The sequence below is a fragment of the Cystoisospora suis genome (assembly GCF_002600585.1).
Source record: "Cystoisospora suis strain Wien I chromosome Unknown contig_750, whole genome shotgun sequence".
NCBI classification, from domain to species: domain Eukaryota; phylum Apicomplexa; class Conoidasida; order Eucoccidiorida; family Sarcocystidae; genus Cystoisospora; species Cystoisospora suis.
Window position 1 is genome coordinate 40,192 of NW_027153551.1, and position 16,644 is coordinate 56,835.

General features: G+C 57.2%; 1 protein-coding gene across 1 annotated transcript in view; it reads right to left on the reverse strand.

Moving 5' to 3' along the window:
- The window catches only part of CSUI_001856 (atpase family associated with various cellular activities subfamily protein), a 42,823-nt gene that overhangs the window by 13,028 nt on the left and 13,151 nt on the right, over window positions 1-16,644 (reverse strand). Inside the window, exons 7-12 of the mRNA XM_068062059.1 lie at window positions 15,300-16,555; window positions 14,154-15,000; window positions 13,115-13,751; window positions 4,852-12,331; window positions 3,057-4,440; window positions 51-2,089 (exon numbers count right to left, since the gene is read on the reverse strand). Of these exons, the coding sequence (XP_067925965.1) occupies window positions 51-2,089; window positions 3,057-4,440; window positions 4,852-12,331; window positions 13,115-13,751; window positions 14,154-15,000; window positions 15,300-16,555 (13,643 nt within the window). The remainder of the gene's footprint in view (window positions 1-50; window positions 2,090-3,056; window positions 4,441-4,851; window positions 12,332-13,114; window positions 13,752-14,153; window positions 15,001-15,299; window positions 16,556-16,644) is intronic.

Below are 16,644 nucleotides of genomic sequence, written 5' to 3' on the forward strand. Positions count from 1 at the left end.
AAGCAGCCGCCCAGCTGTGTCGAGGGACACGTCAAACATATATAGCTCACTCCTTCATAGCCAGTCGATTGCTTATATTCCATCGTGTCAGCTTAGTCAACTCCTGCACCCTCTTGTCCATCTCCGTGCGTCCGCGACGCAAGTGGCCCTCGACTGTCCCGGTCCATCCTGCTCCGGTAGCAAGTCGCGCCAGATGCCGGAACAGAGTCGCAATATACCCTGTGCCTCCATATCCGTCACGGAACTCCGCTCCGGCTTCAGCCGGGATCTGAAGCTCTCCTTCCGTTTGCTGGGGCACCGGCGCCAGCGGAGCAAGATTGGCTCCATTCTTTCCCGAGCAGCTCAGGACGGTGAGGTCACCAGTGGCCTGCTCCATCCGGACTGGTGCCTCGACACGTCCTGCTGTCTGCCGAGCTCCCAGAGCTCTCGGATCCGAAGGGGACACCGGAGACGCAGCAGGTGATGTTTCTGCTCGTACCTGCGACCAGTCGTCGAGTTCCATACGTAAAGCCCCGCAAATCTCGAGCATCATGACGCGGGATTCCCACTGGCCGACAGGCGAAGAACGGAGAAACTGTAGCAAAGTTTCGACCACGTCCGATAGCGCACTTCCAACGCCTAACAGCCTCGCGGCTGTTCCGGCGGCTGTCTCGCGGCTGTCGTGAGATTCCGGTGACACACCTTTCGCCTGGGTCGAATCCCTGGCGGGACTGTTCTCGTTGACGGTGCATCCTACCAGACCCCTGTGGTTGCCTTCGCTGTCAGTCGAGACTGTCCACAGAAATGGCATCCATTGCATTGCTTGTTGCACGAATTTGTCTTCTTGGAAATCTCTTAGGTACCGCCACTCTTGAAGCTGCCGACGCCGCAGAAGTAACACCTGTCTCTGCACCCCCGCCATGGCGGCCTCCCAACTGCGCAGAAGCATTCGGGAAACATACAGGTTTGATTTGCCTTCGTGCGCCTGACCATCGTGGTCCGAGGGGGGGCTGCCTAGAGCACTCCAACAACGAGGGCTACCAGGCTGGCAATCATCTGCATTCCTCATTCGACCGCCCTCAGAACCCTCCGAGGCAGCATCGGCTGGCTTTACTGATACGACGGAAGCAGCGGCCCTGCTCACCGCCGTACCATCTTGGCCGGGCTTCGGGCCGCAATCCAACCCCCCTAACCGGCCCCCGGAGAGCTTCTGCTCTAGCAGCATGGCGACATGGTGGGGGTCAGTGGACTGACGCCAGGCCTCGGCCCTGTCCAGGAGTCCCTCGAGCGCGTTGACCGCCACCGCAGGAGGCGTGCGCAGCAGCGGAAGACGTCCAATCTTTGCAATCAAAGCCAAGAGCGACTCGAGGGCCGGATGCTCCTCGAACGCCACAAGAAAGATGCGTGCAATGGCTTGGAGCCGCTGAACTGCGGGCCACAACGCCTGTAGCAGACCCGGGTTTCCATCAGAGTAAAAGGAACAAGCAGCCTGCGACCCCCTCGTGGAACTATTAGAGGCTGCACCCCACCCAGCGTGCTTACAGATTTCTGAAAAACGCAGCTTACGCGCGCGTTCACGTTGTCGCTGGCGACGCTCAATTTGCAGTTGCTTCTCAAGTTCGGTCGACGTCAAGCTGCGGAAATCGCCGAAGCCCACACTGGTATTACTACAGTCTTCATCTTCAGTGACTTTCTGGGTATCCTCTGGAGCCTTTATACTCGCTTGTCCGGCAACACGGCACGCAGTCGTGTTCGTTCCGTCTTTTGTAGAGACTTCTCGGGAAGCTGCCGTGGACACGTCTGGTTCTGAGGAAGGACTGGAGGCCTGTTGACAGCCCTCAGCGAAGTCTTCATCAAGAAAATCGTCATGGAGAAGGTCCTTGAGTTCCTGTTCTTCCCGGTGAAGGCCCGAAGGCGAAGCCGGAAGGAGGCAGGTGCTAACATGAAGCAGGAGTGCCATCAGCGAAGGGAGAGCCTCCGCGTCAACGGCTGCTGGCACGTGAAAGGCCGAGACCGATGACACGGACGTCGAAGAAAAGTGAAAAGGAACAGGTGGGTGCCCGTCGGAGCCCCTGTTCGAATGATGCTCGATGGCCAAGCACAAAAAATTCTGAAATGGGGAAAAAGAAGAAACAGAGCAATGGTGTTGCGCCGAAGTGAGTTGCAGGTGAAGAAGGGTACAGTAAACAATGCCCCCTCAAAACGGCTCAAACGACTTGGGTCGATTTCCGGTAGCGCCGCCTGTAGCAGCGCACTCGCGCTCTTCCCGTACCAATGATAAAGAAGCCCATCTTGAGATACAGTGAAGAGCGAAAGAAAGCAAAAAAGTGTAGCTACACGAAAGAGCTGCAAATGCTTTTGCACCCGCGAGCGCGCACCTACCTTTACATTTGCGCGATTGCTATCGAGCTCTATAGGGTCGCCACTGTTTTCTCAAGCGAACACACTTCGCACTGAATGTGCATGTCCCTGGTATTTGTGAGCCAGTGTATGACACTGCATATAGATATGTCCGCAGACAGGTGTAGAGGGGTGCCACGGACAAAACAACCCAGGACGACGGGTGAGACCTACACGTAGAGACGCATGGCTGAACTTGCATTTTGTGAAAGCGCGCGCGGTTCATCTCAAGTGCCCTGGTAATCAAGAACACCGTCTCCCCGGAGAACCAGCTCTTACGCGCCCTCGAAAACGCCACATAGGCGCATAAGCGTTGTGCTCTTCTAGGAGGGCAGCGATGTCTCGGGGGGTGTCTTTTAAGACACTCAGAGTGAATTGCGAGCGCCAAGAAAAAGCCAATGCCGTTACAAGCGCTTTTCGACGCTGGCATTCCAGCACTCCAGGCTTCACCTGAAGTAACCCATTCTCTGTCACGGGGCTTCTTATCAAGGCTCCGCAAAACGCCTCAACAATACACCCGTGATATGGTTTCCTGTTACCTTGACTTCGCCTCGGCAAAGATTCAGTTTTTTGTGTAGTCAGCCCCGGTGTAGCAAAACAGCAAGCCTTTCAGGAGGCGAAGGCTCGTAGCCGAAGTTCACCCCGCTTTGCCCAGTAGGGACTGACTGAAGACTTACTGTCATGGCTGTCCTCTCCGCGACAAGTCGTTCTTCGTCGGAATCAATGGCATCCTCAACCCGAGGAGTTGCCCATTCGGAGTCAACCCAGTGCGTTAGCCTCTTTGTCTCAAGCTCAACCAACTGCCGCCAAACGCCTGCTGCAGTTTCCTCGCAGCCATGTTGGTTCGCTGCGGTCTGTTCTTGCGTTTGTTCCTCTCCCTCCGTCGTAACGCACCAACTTGTGTACTGCGTGCTGCCTACATCCGCTTCAGCTCTGGTGTCGCCGCCGTCGGCCGCGCCGTCCCGCTGCTCCGTTTCATCTGCTTCAGCGCTGCAACCCGACGGGAACAAATGTTCGACTTCCTCTTGTGCAGTTGCCTGCCTGGCTGCTTTCGCAGCAGCCCGCTTTGCTGAAATAGTCTTTCCCGTGGCAGCCGCTGTCCTATCCTCAACAAGTTCAGCCAGCTGAGCCATAAACTCTTCTGCTGTTCGTTCTTGTTCTCCATTTCCCAAGCGGATTCGCTGTGCCAGCTGCTGTTCAGCCATCTGCCGCATACCGAGAAGAAGCGAACGCCTTGACAGAGCAGAGCAGCTATCTTTATGCTGAATGCCAACGAAGTGTCGCGTACTCAGTCCGACTTCCGCCACCCAGGAAACGGAATCAGTGTCGAACTGACAAGGGTGTCGGCAGTCGGCCACGACCAACGCTTGCCCACCTTGGCAGAGCAGCGCGCACTTTTCGCGCTGCAGAAGGCAAGTGACTTGCTGAAGCAAGGGCATCTCGTTCAAGGCAGCTGGAGCACGCGAACTGTGTACTACATCGGACGGCATCGCAGTGATGGGGAATCCAAGGAGCCTCGGTGCAAGCCCGCTTCTATCGCGTGGCACCGGAGTGCCGAGTCTCTTCTGTGGACGAGATCCTTCCCACGCTGATGCTCCCGGAGGCGATGTCCGGGCCGAAGTGGATGTCGGGAGCTTCTGCTCTCCCGCTTTGGCGAGTTGCTCCTCAGCATGACGAGACTGACTGCGAGGAGGCACGGAAGCAAACTCACTCGTATGCGAACCGCACGACAGGGACACAGGACAGTCAAAGGAAGACCGCTCGAGCAGTAAAGAAAACATGGCCGCTTGTTGAATGCTGCGGACGAAGAGCATGAGGGAAAAGCCGAAGCGAGACGTCAAGGGTTGCTGGAGAGGATTTGCTGACCGAAGGGAGGCGACAAAGGAGAGGCATGTCGCACTCAACGTTGCAATCGCAGACAAATTCAGTGCCGCGCTCGGACGCAACAGCGACCCGGGGGCACAAGAGACTCGGAAAAGATCGCCGGATTGTGCCGGCTTGCAAGAGGTGGTGAAGGAGGGCACGAGGGGCCGTAGAAACGTCAGAGAAGACCCTGAAAGACTACAGGACAACGGATCAACCCGACAAGGCAAGAAGGAACTGCTGCGAAGAATTTCGCTCAGCCGCTCAATGCAAAATGTGCAGCGCTGTGCTCGGATGATACACGACGCACCCTGACTGTGGTTTTAAGAGCCGAGAGCGTTTGATACATGTGAAGGGGACGCAACCAACCCTCCTTCGGGCAGCAAACACAGCCGTCAAAGACAGATACCTTTAGAAGGTAGTAGAGCGGATGGCAGGGAGTTTATGTCGCAGTTGCCCGAGCAGGCACGGGGAAAACTATCAGTGAGCAAGTACGGCGCACGTTGTCCTAAGCATGCCAGAGCTGCCGAGTGTGCTAGTGCTTGGTCAGGACAAAGCTCAAAAAGTCAATTTGGCTTAGAATTTGATCAAAGCAGTACGGTCACTTACGCTTCGGACGAGAGAGAGCTCCTCACAAATGCCTGGATCGAGTCGCCAACGTTGTGCGACCAATCTCCGCTGTCAGGGCAAGCGCGCGCCGCCTTCTCCATCATCTCCAGCACATTCGCACCGCCAGCTATCCTGCCGAGCTCCTTGCTTGACATCGCTGACGAGGTGAGCGAAGCAGCCTGGGCACGGAAGTTTGGTTCTGCCCCCGGGGTCGTTGGCGCAGCGGCGTCGTCTGCCGCTTGTTCCTCTCCACCACACGCGTGAGAAAGGAGCCTCAGAACATCCTCCGGGACCCCAAAAAGACAAACGCCCGAGAGCGCTCTGAGCTCTCGGATCAATTGATTCAGTAAGCAGTCAAGCTGCTGCTGGTCTTGTCGTAGCAACTCTAGTGCTGCTCCGTGCGGTGTCGCCAAGCTGCCACACGTTTCCTCGTACGGACTGCCCACTTCATGTTGTTCGCGCTTCTTCGCACGCAGGCAAGAAGCTGGGGAACCGAGCAAGCTGTCACGTTGTATTCCTGTAACCGCACGACCACAGTCTGTCCTCCCTGAGACAAGCAGTCCGATAAGCTGCCAAGCATCCAACGCACACTCATTCCGAGCCATATCAAGCGCGACTTCCTCGGAAAGGTGACAGCGGGAATCTCGATGCTTTGAAGTCGATGCGCACGACGCCGCAACGGCGTGCACACCCCAGAGGCCAAGCAGCACGCCAAACACCGCACGCCAATATCCGCCGAGAGCGCCAGACAGCTGTATTCCGTCAGCGTCGTCCAGGTCTCTCGAAACCAAATGCGCGAGGAAGGAGGCACACGCTGCCGCATACTGTCCGGTGCGAACCCATAACTGAGACTCTCCCTCAAGAGTATCAGCTGTCGTTGCGTCGGCCGGAGAGACCGATTTACCATTTCCGTTCTGTTCAGCTTCTTGGTTTGAACTTATCATCTCCCTCGTTGAGGGAAACCAAGTGTCTGCCAATGACAAGAGGCCAGCGGCAAGTTCTTCCCTGGCTGGGAGACCACCCCACATCTCATCGTGCTTGGTTGCTGCGGACCCCCGAGTGAGCCCCCAGACGAAAAAGCACGTCAGCTGGTCAAATAGTGAAGCAATGAATGGCTCGGCGTCCTTGGCTGCAAAATGTGTAGACTTCGCGTCTGACCCGTGCACTAGCCGGTGCTCGCTTTTCTTACATCTGCTCGGACACGCAAGCGACGAGAAGTACGCCAGCAACGAAAGCCAAGCAGCTTTTTCCTGCTCCACCGCTTCGGCTCGGTGAAGTCGAGAACCCGTGGCGTCCGGATTGCACCCGGGACGAGCTGATTTTCTACCGGGGGTGACCGTGGTTTCAATACTCTCGAGGCGGCCCTCGGCAAGGTGTTGGTCTTTGGACTGGTTTGCGTACTTCCTCAAAGGAGTGCGGTCACGCAGCGCGACGCAACAGCCGACAGCCGGCGGCGTCCAGTGAAGCAGTCGCCGCAGCCTCAACGCAGCCGTCGTAAAGGCGGGAGCAGTGGCTATAGTAGCGTGCTCATATATCTGGGCGCATATTTCGAGCACGTGACACGTGCGGAACGATGTCTCCAGTCCGGCCCCTCCAGCCAGGGCTGCTGTACATTCAGAAAGGCCAAGTGTAGTTTCTGACGTAGGAGGAGACACAGGAAACTCGATGAGTGTTTCGGCCTCGAGGCGCGACGAGGTTGGCAGCACCTCGCAGGGTGCGGCTACTCGGGAATGATGCGAAACCTGTTTCTCCACCTTCCCTGGACTGCGAATGCCTCCCGCCAGCTCAGCGACAGTTCTGAGACTACACACGCCCACGCAGCCTATCCGCAAGAGGTCTGCGCTCTCCCATTCTATACCGCTTGTCCTTTCTTGTCCGGCAACAGGACCACTAGACGGGCGTTGATGCGTTTGCCGATATTCGGAACCCATGTTCGGAGTTGGGCAAGACCGTGCGGCGTCAAGGAGCCCGCAGAAAACAGAGAAGAGTATGTCGATGCAAACCTGACTCTCTTCGGTTCCGGTGTCACTGCTGTCTTCTTCACTAATCCCTTCCGTATCGACCGGGGAACTAGTTTGCGGGACTCGCAGACGTCTTGTCTGTCTCAAGTCAGCGGCATCGTCATGCTGCTTCTTCCAGCAAAATGCCAGAAGTGCAGCAGTGCCTTCGGCAAGGGAAGGCGGGACCGGCAGCGAGGCGCCGACAGATTCGTACGCGCTATCACTCCTTCCAGTCACAGTCACCCCTTTAACTCGACTACCGTCAGGACAGCAATTCACCTGGGTGATCGCCTCCGACGCCACGGCATTACGTGGATCGATAAAGAACGGCATGATAAAGTGGAAATGCGCCAACAGTTGGCGACCAAGGCCACCTGGCGAATCCACAGACCGATCCGGAGGCGGCCGCAAACTGTTACTTCCCGACTCATGCGCTGCCCCGTTCTCGGATCGAAGTCCACATCGCAGGGCCACACTAGTTCCGTACAACGCAGCGCTGGTCCTCCACAGTAGCCAGAGGTGCTGAAGCGCCGCCAGCCGCGCTTGAAGCAGGCTGACGTGATCGACTATATAGGCGTTCGGGTCACCGTGGCTCGGTACGTGTGTCTCGTCCGCTGGACACAGCACAAATTGGCGACCCGGGGAAGCCTTTGAGCACGACAAGGCTGCAGGACTCTCACCGGTGGCGCGGGAGCTAGGCTCGTGCGGTCCACTCCGGAAAAAAAGTTGCAGCAACTGGCGCTCGAGGTTGCGGGCGCGGGCGAGCTTGCCTTCTTCGTAACTCGTTCCTACTGTCCGCAGAAGAGCGGCGAAGACGGCCGAGTGACTGAGGTACACCCGTGGAGGCGAAGGAATAACAGTGCGACGGGAGTCCCACTCTTTAAAGCAATCCCTCTCAGCTACGCTGTGCCGCTCGGAATCTCTGCCGCCGGCGCCAGAGAAAGAGGGAGTGCAGTCTGCCTTCTTGAGCTGTAACTGAAAGAAACTGCGAAGTGAGTCAAGCGCCGGAGCAGAATGCGGAAAGGAGCGGGTTGCCGTGTTGAAGTCTGATCCAAGTAGATGTCTCTGCGACCCTGACTCCCCGAGCCCGACCGAACAACAACCGAAAGGCAAAACCATGACTGACTGGTGCAATCCAGATAAAAGCCATGAGGTTAGAGAATAAAACCGCGGCGCCGGGCAGAATGAAAGAAAAGTCGCCGATGATAAACTCGTGGGGTTCCCTTGGAGCAAACCAGAGGCCTCTCCGCTATGTCGCCGTCGGAAAACAGCATGCCTTCGTTGTTCGCCGTGCCTTGCCACGATGATAGCCTGCGTGCTTCGCTTCTCCTCACAATCCCGCGAAGCGGCGCCACGACCCGAGCTACAATCACTTCGCACGGGAAGCCCCCCAGCTATTTCCAGGTATCCACACGCTGTCGGCACAACTTGGAGCGTGCGCGCGACCGTGCCTCCCTCGGGAACGGAAGGGAAGCTCGCGAGAAGCTGCTGGAGCGGAGAACTTAACATCTTAAGAAGGGTAACCACTGAAGACTTCACGCGAGTCCAAACTCTTTTGACTTCTGCAGAGAGCTGTTCTTCTTTTGTCCTCTTTCTGTCTCGGCGCCTGCTTAAATCCGGTGAACAGTACCGCTCTGAGGTTGTGGAGGCTCTGTCGGAAAGAAAGACTGGACACTCGCTCGTATTTCGAGTTGAACGCGCGTCACACTCGTTATGACATCTTGACGGCCTGTACGTCTTTAGCGCGGTGTACCCGTTGAGGCACGACAGTGAGGAGACACTCCTGGTTGCGTGTGGCTCCGTGACGCGAGCTACCAGGTGGAAAAAACAGGTGTAGCACTTCGCCAACGCGATTGTACTGGCCCAAATGTCTCGACCAGCGTCCGGCTTCCCGGAGAAACAGGCGTCCCCCTGGACTGCAAGGAGACCCTCGGAAGGCGTTGCCAGCTTCTGAAGTAGAGATGCATACACAGCCATTAACACTCGGTACAAGGAGACCAGGAAACTTGGCGTAAGAAGACATAGCAGTGGATCCGCGACTCCAACCATAGCATCAAAAGCCCACCCCATCGGCCCTGCACGAGCTCCGTTAGCTGCTTTGACGCTATGCAAATGTGAAACTAACAAGAGGCAAAATGTCGCGCGCGGTTCGGCGTCCGCAGCGGTCCCTTCAGCATGACTGCGCGCCTCTGAAAAACTCGCATGTCCTCGAGTCGTCTCTTCCGGACAGTCCTGGACTTGCGAAGGCAGAGTGCCTCCGGCTGTCTGCCCCTCGCCTGAGCTTCGACTGTTGGTGGACTGTTGCGTCAGAGCCGAAACCCACCCCAGCCACGAGTACACTGCGTACCAGCTCTTCAACTCTACCAGTTTTCGAGTCATTAGAAGATGCTCAGGTAAAAGGAGGGCCCTTAGAGCGTTCTCCGTTAAGTGAAGCAGACTTCGAAGCAGATATCGCTTCCCGGACACATGCACACCGTAGAGCTCATCTGCTCGCGAACTCCGAAAATCTGCTGGACTGTCCCTCATCGCCAGCACCTTGTAGCTTTGTAGGACAGGTGGCATCCCCTCTTGTGGCCGGTGTGCGGGAACTACACCTGTATCCCTTGTGCACTCCTGAAGTGCCCTAAGCGCAGCGAAGGCCAAGCCCCAGATGCCCGCGGTATCAAGCAACGCTCGCGCTGCCGCGTGGCAATAGTATCCTGCTATGTCAGTGGGAAGTTCCACTTCACGCCGAAACTTTGGCGTTACCCCGGCAGGGGCTCCCACCCCTTTCTGACTTCTTTCCGGGCCTTCAGTATGCCCGCCCTTCGTTGCAATATTCGCTGCGGCAGGAGCACGGGAGAGGAAAGCGGAGAGACCCCCGCTGAGCATGCAGCGCGGAGACGCAGACAAGCTGCAGACCCCGTCGACCTGTCGAGCCGCGGCGACGGCCTGCAGAAAATTCGCACGGCTGCAAATTTCCTCAGCGGATGCCGCGTGCATGATGAAAAGTTGAATACTCATAGCCAAGCGCGAAACTACTGTAGCTTGATCCATCTCTGTGAGCAGAAAGGCAGATGCAACCAACGCTCCTTCGACTCTCATCTGGGAGCAGGGGCCTTCCAGAGAATAGCCTAAGGCTCTCAGTGAACTGCGACTAATGCAGAGAAAGTACAAGGCCTTTCGCAGATGTGCAGTCTGTTCATCAGGTTTACTCTTCTTTGCCGCGCGCCCGTCCAGACACAAACTGCAGGCCGATACAAGCCCTACTGTTTGCTTGGAGGGAGCTGCCTGGGAAGCCCACTTGCCCTGCTGTTGCGCTCTGGTCTCCCGGAAGTCTGGGACCCTAGCACGCACGCGGGTCACTCCTGTCCGAGAGGGTACGGGCGCATTCGCAGCTGCTGCAACCTGAGACACGACAGCGGCTTTCAGTAGAAGCAGACAAACCAGGCGCGTGACGCACGAGCTGTCCAAAGAGAAACTGTATCTCCACAACAATCCCGCAAACAGCTCGGAGAAACAAATCGTGTTCAAGACGCCAGCGCCAGTCCCTGGAGCTCCCCCGACCCAGCTCTCCTCGTATCCGTCGTCACCGGGAGAGAGATCGGCCCTATGCCTATCAACAAGCGCGGCCGTAGAAGCAATACGACAGCATGAGATATACGTCCGGCACCAACCGACCAAGCACGCCCACATCAGCTTTGCCGCTGCCCCTTTACGTCCCGCCGCGCGTCCCGTCACCTCGACGACGCCACGAAGTCCTCGTCGGATAGTATCCTGTGTATACGATTTTTTCAACCGCTCTAATGGAATCCGCACTCTCTGACACCAGGCGATGTCTGTATGGGACAGTGCAGGCGAATCAGTGTGCAGCGCCGTTTGTCTTGGCATCCCGTCTTCTGCTTCGAGCAGTATCGCAGTCTCGCTCGCATTGCCGTCGCCATTCGGCTCAGCACTGTCCGCCCCCCGAGAGAGGAGTATTCGCTCCGCGACTCGTATGAAGGACCGGACCAAGTCTCTGTCGGCCATCCGAACGAGCACGCCATGAAGGTATGCGTGTACCATCCCTAGAAACGCAGCCAGCTCAAAGGCATTCCCATTTTCCGCCTGCAGAGCCCCTGACGCCATGTAAACCGAATCCACGTAAAAAGGCAGTGTCAGCTCTCTGGATTCGCGCGAGCTTGTCGCGACAAAAAAGATTCCAAGCAGCCGGAGTGTAGCTGTGATCACGTCCTGCCTACAGACTAGATCCCCCGCCAGCCAGCTGGCCTGCTTTAACTTCCCCTGAGGGTCTGTCAAAACCCTGATCCAGCGGCTTACGGACTCAGAGAGGTATCCACACCACCTGTGCTGTAGCTGCTCCGGAGTAAGAGGATTCGTCGAGTCATTAGCTTTGAGACACTCCCTGTGGCAGTCGAAGGTAGTTAGGCCATCAGTAAAGTGAGCAGAAAGACTGTTGGCCCAGTCAGGGAGCATGTTCGCCAGAGCAGCGCGTGACGATGGGCTGGCAGAAGCAGGTGGCCCTCTACAGAGGCCTTCAATGGGAAATACTCGCTCAGGATCCCCGGCTGGCGTAACAGACCCACAGCCCGTGTAAGCGCTGCCTTGCGACGCTGGAAAAATGAAAACCTCTAGACACCGGTTTCTCAGCGCATTAGACAAAGTGCTGGCTCTCTCTGTTTCTGCCGTCAGAAATATCCTAAACCCCGGATGCGGGCGCAGGCGGCGGGGCTGTCCCGCCTCCGTAAGCATGAGCTCGCCGTTCTCTTCTAGAACTGAATTCAACCGATCCAGGACTGCGGGAGGGCACAAATGGACACGCCGTAATAGCACCCAGTTCCCCTCCTGCATCGCCGTCACGAGCGGACTATCTTGCCAGCCAAATTGCTGTGACTTTTCCTTAGGTGTGTTCGTCAGACATCCGGTGCCATCCGCGGTGAACCCCTGCTCCAGCTGCCGTTTCAGGGTCCTTGCTTTTCGCTTAATGTCTAGAAACAAACCACCGTTAAACCCGCCACAGGCATCAGTCAGACTGACGGCTTTCTGCTGCCCTCCGGCAGCTGGCCCTTCCAATGTTTGTGCGTCCGTCACCTCGATGATGGCACGCAAAAGTCTTCGACTTGCTTCTGCTAAACCTACTTGGTACCCGAGTTTTTGATCTGCTCCGCCGCTCTTTGGAGCACAAAGCGAATCCCAGCTGAATCGCAGCCTGCCACTGACCAACTCACAGGCTACGCGAGCTCTCCAGCCTGCCACTCCTGCAATCGGAACAAGGGGCGTATCGCCTGATTTTGACCTCATGGCGCCTGGTGTTGTGAAAACCTGCAACAACCTCAACGCGAGCTTGTCTGCTGCTGTGGCCAGGCGGAAGAGACTCGTAGTCTCGTCTACGTGCTGGAAAGCACCGAAGAGATCAGAAGAATCCATATTCGGAGCCACGCACAGCTCGGACAATTGGACTCGTAGCGCGCTGGCCAGCCAGCGAACGACACCGCTTTTTCCTGCACGTACAAAGGCGACAGTGAAACGGGAACTCAAGCACACTGGCAACGTCCGGGCTTACCAGTGTGGCACCCCTTACACCGGGACACACCCGCAGCACTGAGATGGCATCCAAATATCCGACCTCTCGATCGAGCCGACATCCGTGGCGGGCTCACTGCGGCCGGGCACCCCATTCATCCTTGGTCAAAGCGCCGCCTCTCTCAGAAGAGGTGGTAGAAGGCGCTTGCTAAGCACTGCGTGCGACAATCTGCAGGGCCGGCCCGCGTCTCCACTGAGTCTAGACTACGGCGAAAGGTCTGGGCGCGGCCTCGTGCCCACTGGAGACACCCCGTCGCCTGAAGCGTTGGCTTTCCGGTAGCCGACGTCCCGCTGTTACTTTTCCTCTGCCCGTGTAGCTATGGAGGATACACCTCCGTAACGCGACTGTCGCGTTTCCCTAGAATCAGTTCACTCTCTAGAGATTGACCCAGGGCCACTCCTCATTACCGAGAGTTACTCCATGTACGCATGCTGCTAACAAATCTTAGCTGAAACTGTGTCCGTGCACGTGTCCGCAGTAGACGGCCTCAGGGTGTGAGAAAGCAAGCCCAGGGAGAGGAGCATCCACTCTACATGGGGCGCCCAGCTGAGAAGATTGAACAAGGCAGTCTAATGAAGTCCGGGGCAACCGACTCAGCTACGACCCGGCAAGAGAAACAGTGGGAGTGACTGCCGGCTGAGATGCCGTCTCCACCATCTAAACCTGTCTGGGCTTCCGTGCATACGACACTTCTGCTCACCGCTGCCCGAGTCTCCCACAAGCAAGACTGGCCAGCTAGCCTTTACAGCGCACGCTATGGTGGCGATTGCTGGCCTCTGGGTGTTCAGCAGCATAGGCCCCCACTGACGATTCTCCCTGAGCAGTTCACTGCCACTCCGGGTGTCTCTTGCGTAAGCTTCAGTTCCCGCAGTGCATCCAGGCGGCTCGGTTGTCGAAATAGGAAGTGAGATGTCGCCAATCAGCAGGTTCCGCGCCTTCTCGTCGAACCGAATGAAGACGTCCGTACCGCCGCTCATCTCTGGAAGAAGGTCCTCTACTTCAAGCGAAGTTTTAGTGGAGTGACTCTCGGCAAGCCTAGCATTCAGTAAAACGTCACCGGATCCCGCCCCATGCGTAGACTCAAGGTAGAGCGTTTTCCACAAATTTTCCGCACCGTCGGGACCCGGATTGTCGTCACAAGCAAGCACTTCTGGTGACCCTCTAGGGCCACTTTCTGTGAGATGTAGGAGATTTTTGCGTTGCAGAATAACGTGGCGTTCCCGCGTTCTGCGGATGCACTTCCGTATACACGCGCTAGCAGCACGAAGATCCTTCTCATTACGGAGACGCGAAAGAAGAGTGAGCGCAATGGCGCGACGGTAGTCCGGCGAGGGCAGCTGCAGGCAACCACACCAGTGCCGGGGACACACAAGGAAAGAATCCTGATTCCGATAAACAAAGGGACCAAGTCGCCGAGTTCACAACGACGATCGGCAATGTTCATTCACGGAGGACATCCTTGTCACTGTCCCCAAGCACCAAAACCAAGGCGGCTTGCTGCACCGTACTTCCGGTAGCCTCTACCAGACCACTCGGTGCCACGTCTGAGTAAAGAGAGGACGATGCCGCGCTGAACGCATGGTACTGCCGGTAGGGTGCATAGCCCGCGGTTTGCTTTCGTTCTTCTGAGACCTGCCAGCAATCTTGTCATCGCCGCGGTACGCAGCCGCCAAGCAAGAATGTGAGTGATGAGCTAGTAAGTGGTCCGGTCCGCCGCGCTGCAGCAGCGCTGCACTTACCCCTGCAGAAACCAAACGCACGATCTTCACAACGTCGCGTACATTCCACTCCCACTCCTCTCTTCCTTGAAACCCACAGGCCCAAGCCACACGTCGGACCGCGGCAACGGCGCGGACAACACAGGTGCAAATATTCTCGAGAGCCGTGCCTTGGAGTGCATCCTGCAGAAGAGTTGTGGGCCCGGCAGGACAAGCTGTCGAGTCGTCAAAAGAGCCAGCAGGCTTTGCAGAAGGTCGCTTGCTGACGACCGGAGTGACGGTGGCAGAGAAGCAAGTCGGGATGGGCGCTTGCGCTTGACATAGCTTATCTGTCTCTCCTGCAGCGCTCTCCGTGGTCCATTGCCTGTGGCAGTCAGCTGAAGCTTCCGCCTGTCTTCGCTTGACTGCTTGATCTTGTTTGACGATGTTGAGAGCAATTGAGATCAGGTCGCTTTGACCCAGCTCGGAGACGCTGACTTTGAAAAATCTGTTCAAAAATGACTGTGGCAAACCCTTGCGCCCGCTAACACCCCGCGGACGCCCCACACGAGGTCCCTGATCCTCGTCATCGCTGTTGTCGCTGTCGGTGCCCGGGTCACCGTTCTTCTCCAGACCCTCTTGAGGAAGCTGAACTTTACGTCTCTTAGTTGTGTGCGCGGCCGAAGACGCCGGTGGATTCTGCGTGGCAAAAAGGCAGAACGAGTTCGGCGCCTTGAGAGGCTGCGCCGAGTTCGGGAGAAAAAGACATCGCCGGTGATCCAATAAAGAGTTTAGACCTTCCAGGGTTGGCTGGCTTGCCAGATTGATTTCGTCCAACAGAATCCAGTCACCGTTGCGAACGGCACGCGTCAAGGCCCCGTCTACCCACCTGCAAACAGAACCACAAGCACGGTGGCCCGGTAAGCTACCCGTAGCAGACGCATTATGCAGTGGAGGAGAGCAAGCAACAGCTGCAGTCTGCGACGGAAACCGGGGGAGAAAAACTGCACGACCAACGCTAGCCGGCTGAACAGAAGACGCGGAACCAATCCGCCGACCGCGCTTTGAGCGAGGCGACAACGCAGCAAGCTCTCTCTCTAATGAGAACTGCCAGCAGGCGGCGTGTAGGCCACTGCGTGAACAGCAGGTGAATCCTCTGAAGCAGGTGGGTGGCCCCGAGGAACTCACCGAAATCGTGAGAGCGATTCCGCGCCTGACGCAGGTCTAGTTTGCACCGTTCGGGAAGTTCCTTCCGCTCCATCACTCTCTACGCCAAGCTCTCCTGTCTCCCTTTCACCCTCTGCTTTGTCGTGCAGATCGCCCGCCTTGCAAGCCTTGTTCTCATTGGTCTTCAGTGCGCCATCCACGGGAACGAACATACCAATCAGATCGCTTAACTCAGAGTCCTCGCTCATATTTACGCGCACCAAACGCCGGCCCGAAAACGCTGCCAGCATTGTCAGCGCAAACGTCTTCCCAGCCCCGGGGGGTCCCTCGAGTAAAATCGCATGTCTGCCGCTCCCGATATACCGCGGAGCTCCTGTAGAGCTTCTGGACAGACGAGGCTTTCCCTCTTCAGATATAATCTTCCGTTCACGCCTGCCTCCGACCCCATCATCTAACTGTTTCGTTTTGACGCCTTGGTCACGGGAGCGAAACTGCGCGTCTTGCTCTCCCTCATCGATTGTTTTCGAGTCACCGCCGCCGCTCTCTTGGCCCTCACCAAGAACCTGATGTTGTTCTGCGACGGCGTCGTTACGGCCTTGAACCTGTAAGAGACACCTCAGAAGCCGACCGAAGGTGACAATAGTTGCAGGAGACCTGACGACACAACCCGCCCGTAGTGCTACTCCCGCCGCAGACAGCTCGATGGTAGACTCAGCGGAGCCCCCGTCGCGTGAATGCTCGTTCGTCCCGTCCCCGAGCATGCTACTCCGCCCTCCGCCCCGCCCCGGGGACTTCGCTACGAGCTTGAAAGGCCCAATGGAGAAATCCGGCGGTCTCACGGGTACGTCGCTTCCGGCAAACTCTGTTGCCATGCGGCGCAGTGCCTTTCTCGCCCAGTTACAGCCGTCACCGTCAAACGCCTCTCTCAGGTCCCGCCAAGACAGCGACAGTCTCCCTTCTTGCGCTGCGGCAACAATCGCGGCGGGGAGCTGCGGCTGCCATATACCTTCAGAATGGAGGCCACGCATTGCTCCCTTGAACTGACCCCTGCCTGCGCAGCCGTCTCCGCTAGGTCCAAAACTACGGTGATTTCCAGACTCCGACGCCGTAAGACCCGAGCGGCTTCCAGCTGGAATGTCAGTCAGTCCTAACGCGTGCTTCAGATTTAGTGCCTCGGTCAGTAACACCAAGAGAATCGCCTGCCGAGCAAGATCATGGTCAGATTCTCGTTCAAAAGCTCGTGGCCCTCCGTGCAACCGGGCGGCGACGCTCGAGCCCTGGCCACCGGCACGAGGACGGCAGTGAGACAAGCCGCAGCCGGAAGAATCGTCACTATCACCAGCTGGAATCTCAGGTGTTTCCCGGC